Below are 4753 nucleotides of genomic sequence, written 5' to 3' on the forward strand. Positions count from 1 at the left end.
GCCCGTGTGCTGTTACACTGAAGCTGATACTTGACCCTACTGACGAAGAGACCTAAATGTCGTTAAATTCAATAAAGTCTACAGTCACATACAGCAATGGAAAATTGGTTACGAATTGGGATACAAACTTAAGAAACTTCATTTAATCCAATAAGAAATAAAGTGATACAGAAGTCAAAATAATAAGACCGTATATTCGCACGACCGTTAAAAAAAAAAAAAAAAATATATATATATATATATATATACAGCAAGCCCATTTTGTAAGATATGTGCTCTTATTTAATCGTGTAAAAAGAGACAAATAATTTTAAAACCTTAAAAGTGAACAAATTACACAAATTGGGGATTTTCTAAAAATGAAATGTTGTATTTTAAAACAACTTGTAAGTCCAGAAAATAATTTGTGGTAGATCTTTAGCTTTTACTTTTGATTTTTTTTTTTTTTTTTGTGCCTTGGGTGATCTTTCGGGACAGATGGATGGGGCAGCTTTCATTAGCCTGCTCCTCTCTGACCCTTCAGAGACAGTGGGCAAAAAGTTGTTTTCACAGGTGTACGGATTGGCTGCTAAAACCGATTAAGTCCTCGTTTTATGTCAATGTCTCGAGGCTTGCAAGATCATTTCAGCGCCAGATAGAGAGAACAGTGGAGGCTCCTTAAGTATAGTCCACACTAACGGCCCCGTTGCGTAAAGAGCGTCTTAAAAATGAACGCCGCGTCTCAAATTAAATTAAAAGAGGTGCTCCATTCCGGGTGAGTGATTGTGAGTTTTGCGTCGCCGTGGTGTCAGGTTGCAGATTTCGGCGAAGATAAAGAAACGCGATCTATGCCTTAAAACAGCGTCTGGATGGCAAAGACCTCGGCGAACACAGAACTCATTTACTAATGCACCGGTTTTAGATTTCACTGTACAGAGAGACGAGAGAGGACTAGAAAGAAAGAGCTGGGAAGAATGCTTTTTTTTTTTTTTTTTCCTGAGCCTATAGAACACAAATCATTTAAGTGCCACAGGCTATGTTTAACGTTTTTTTTTGTTGTTGTTGTTGTTTTGTCCTAAATACAAAAGTAGAAACTAAACATAAAAAATAGTACAAGTTTTAATCTAAATATATTTTCTATTGCCTAATAAAGTTCTTTTTTTTTTCTTCTCATTTTTCTTTTACCGATTTTGTGGAACTCAAATAAACAGCAAATGTTGAGCACTTGAAGTGGGTTATTTATCGATATTAACTTGGATTTGGCTCAGGTTTTCTTGTAAATAAATGCATCACAGTGTTTGTGTAACCATGCAGCGCCATTTCAGAGATTCTACCGGCCTTGCACGTTCGGTCGAACGGTTTGAAAAGCCGGGGGCGCTACTTATCTAGTGACTAGCATTAGGTTATCTTACCAGCTCGAGAGGCTGATTGTTTTTAATGGGACTCCAAATATCTTTGCGCGCATCTAGACCTTGCGCACAGCGTGTGCCCTTGACAATGGCACAAGCCAGGCAGAGCGCAAATAACTGTGTAGCAATCAACTGCATGAATGTCTGTTACGCATAAGAATTGTCTGTCTAATAATTCATTTTCAATTGAGGAACGTCTTTTCTCAGGCTATAAGTAAATAAATGAAGACAATGCAGTTCATTTGGCATTCTTTACTTACACAGCACTGTGCATTCAAATTCTGTTAGGATAAAAAAAAATAATAATAAGTGCCAAAAACGCATGTAATGGCTTTGGGTGCAATAAGAGTGAACGCTGCCTTCAGACAGTTGCTATAATTGATTAGTATCGAGGTGCCCGGCTCCCTCAGGTAGAACTGGAGACGGGGGATCCAGTTTCAGACCACCGAGTCCCCGTGGGAGGAAATGGAAGCAGAGTTTTCTCCGCACTGCTGCTGGGGATAGGGCAGCCGGAGAGCCAATCAGCAGTCGCGCAGTGCTCTTTTAGCGCGACATGAGTCGATAGTGAGCAAACTGTCTTCAACAAACACCCAAAACTTCACGGCGCGCGCAGAGGACATCTCCAACCCCAAAAATCGTGTCAAGCGACCTAATCGCTCTCATTAAACGAAGGCAAACGGGGTGTCTCCCATTCCGCTTCCTTCACAGCATCTAGAGGAGAGCGGTCTGGTAGCGGGAGTCAGACGTCATGTCAATGTTGCCTTCCTTCGGGTTTACTCAGGAGCAAGTCGCGTGTGTGTGTGAGGTGCTGCAGCAAGGGGGGAACCTTGAGCGTCTCGGCCGTTTTCTGTGGTCTCTTCCGGCCTGCGACCATCTCCACAAGAACGAGAGCGTCCTCAAAGCCAAGGCTGTCGTCGCCTTTCACCGTGGAAACTTCAGGGAACTTTATAAGATACTAGAGAGTCACCAGTTCTCTCCGCACAACCACCCGAAGCTGCAGCAGCTGTGGCTTAAGGCCCATTACATTGAGGCTGAGAAGCTGAGGGGGCGACCGCTGGGAGCGGTGGGGAAATATCGGGTGCGGAGGAAATTTCCTCTGCCACGCACAATATGGGACGGCGAGGAGACCAGCTACTGTTTTAAGGAGAAATCCCGCGGTGTGCTGCGGGAGTGGTACACGCACAACCCCTATCCATCTCCTCGAGAAAAGAGGGAGCTGGCCGAGGCCACAGGGCTGACCACCACACAAGTGAGCAACTGGTTTAAAAACAGACGGCAGAGGGATCGCGCAGCGGAGGCAAAAGAAAGGTAATCTCGATCACCTGAGAATAAAATAAAAACGCGTTTCATACAACAAGTTCAGCTGCTCATAACACTTACTTTACAGCTGACGGCTGTTGCAGTGCTGGTGATGCTATTGTTGACATATATATTTGGATATATAAAGTGTTTGCTTTATTTTAGAAAGAACAAAACAGAGATCAGCGTCGTAGCCTATCACTGTAAAAGCACACAATTGTTACCTTAAGGATCTATTTCTGTCCTATAGCTTTTACATAATATATTTATTAGTGTGACCAATCAGGTTGATTCAGTTGTGTTTTAAGCAATTAATTTGTTACCAGATGGAGCACCTATTTATTTATTTATTTTTTTTAATATTTTTATTTTGTCTGCTGTCAGAATAAAGAGAATTACAGTGAAGCCAGATTCAAAATAAACTACTGGTATTTTCAGATCATTCAAATGAAAATTATTCGTTTTATTTCGATGGCCAATTGGCCGTTCAGTAATTATGAAATAAATTTGAATTTGAATGTGTGAGAATTTATTTTATAGATTCAAGAAAACTACGACTGTATATTTTACACAGCATATTTGATCTACAATATAAAGTTAACCCTGCTCTCATTATCTTTGACAGAGAGAACAGCGAGAACAACAACACTGGCGCTAACAAACAGAACCAGCTGTCACCGCTGGACGGCGGGAAGTCCCTGATGTCAAGCTCGGAGGACGAATTCTCGCCCCCGCAGAGTCCTGACCAGAACTCCGTGCTCCTGCTCCAGGGTAACATGAGCCACCCCGGCGCGTCCGCGTACTCCATGACCGGCCTCGGCGCTGCACAGTCGGTACACGGCATGCAAGGACACCCACATCAGCTTCAGGATTCATTACTGGGACCTTTAACTTCAAGCCTAGTGGACCTCGGTTCTTAAGTGATTACGACTGAGCTCTTATTTATTTTTGTTTATTTTGTACCAAATATAGACTGAGATCTGCCACTTTTACTGTATATATATATATGAGGGAAAAAGAACAGTATAAATCTAAGTAAAACTCCTTAATTTTTCTCTGGTTTTCAGAGAAATGCTCAGTGGTACGCTTTACCGTGGTAGACTATTACGGACTGACATTTGCCAAGTCGTTAAACTGGTCAAAAGACAAACCAAAAGCAATTAATAAAACGATTCTTTTCTTCAAACTAATAAGACGTTCGTCTAGCATTTCATCATTCTGTTTCGCACCAATAAAATCCTAAAACGAATTAGTGGAAAACTCATATTTCTGTTTAAATACAATTTCGGAATGGAAATTTTCGAAATAAATCTGCTTGACAAAGGTATGGTGAAAAATATTTACAGATGAAGCGTCAGGTCTTTGTATTATAAGCTGTAAATAATTCAGATTATAATAGGTTACACCATTTCATTTAAACAAGAAAATAAAAGTACAATTAATTCTAATTAAGGTAAAAATAACAGTATTCACTTCATGTAGCCTATCAGACGAAAATATCCTCGCTCATCATCTACTCTACTAAAGCATTTTTTTTTAATACAAAAAAACCCCTATTATTTCCTACATCCTAATGGCAATCATTGTATAATAAAACTGGCTTGTTTTTCCCGCTCCATTGTTCATCCCAGATCAAACTTAAATCGAATAGCCTACCCAACAATTCGTTTTTAAATTTCTTAGTTTGCGTAGAAATGACAAAGGACACAGCCCAATAGAAATGATTAAATAACTAATAACGAATTATTAAAATGTACACAATTTTTTTATTAATTAATAGAAAAAATACCTATTGCATGATGCTATTAATTTAAATTCTTATAATAATAGCCCTACTTCTTATAGGCTAATTCATCCAGCTCATCACTAGGCTATATAATGTAGGCTACCCATGTCACAAACGTCCTCTTAATAATGTGGGTCAACAAAAAGCGGGGAGTTGTTGATTTTCCTTTAGCCTCAGGAGGCGCGTGTTGCTTTTGTGGTCGCAGTGCATCGTTAGGTTTGTAGTGGGGTGTTTACTTTGCGCTCTCCCAATGTTTGTTCTGGTGGTTCTGGGCCAAAGA

General features: G+C 40.3%; 1 protein-coding gene across 1 annotated transcript; it reads left to right on the plus strand.

Moving 5' to 3' along the window:
• Positions 1-1907: 1907 nt before the first annotated feature.
• On the plus strand, positions 1908-4012 carry six1b (SIX homeobox 1b). Its single transcript, XM_058756082.1, has 2 exons — positions 1908-2696; positions 3313-4012. The coding sequence occupies exons 1-2, from the start codon at positions 2137-2139 to the stop codon at positions 3605-3607; spliced, it is 855 nt and encodes a 284-aa protein (XP_058612065.1). The 5' UTR covers positions 1908-2136; the 3' UTR covers positions 3608-4012.
• The last annotated feature ends 741 nt before the right edge of the window (positions 4013-4753 follow it).

The sequence above is a fragment of the Onychostoma macrolepis genome, chromosome 20, assembly GCF_012432095.1.
Source record: "Onychostoma macrolepis isolate SWU-2019 chromosome 20, ASM1243209v1, whole genome shotgun sequence".
NCBI lineage: Eukaryota > Metazoa > Chordata > Actinopteri > Cypriniformes > Cyprinidae > Onychostoma > Onychostoma macrolepis.

Excerpts from the sequence above, each read along its gene's own strand:
- six1b (XM_058756082.1), top strand. The coding sequence starts at position 2,137 with ATGTCAATGTTGCCTTCCTTCGGGTTTACTCAGGAGCAAGTCGCGTGT. Across the intron at positions 2,697-3,312 it reads GCAGCGGAGGCAAAAGAAAG|AGAGAACAGCGAGAACAACA; the intron begins GTAATCTCGATC and ends TATCTTTGACAG.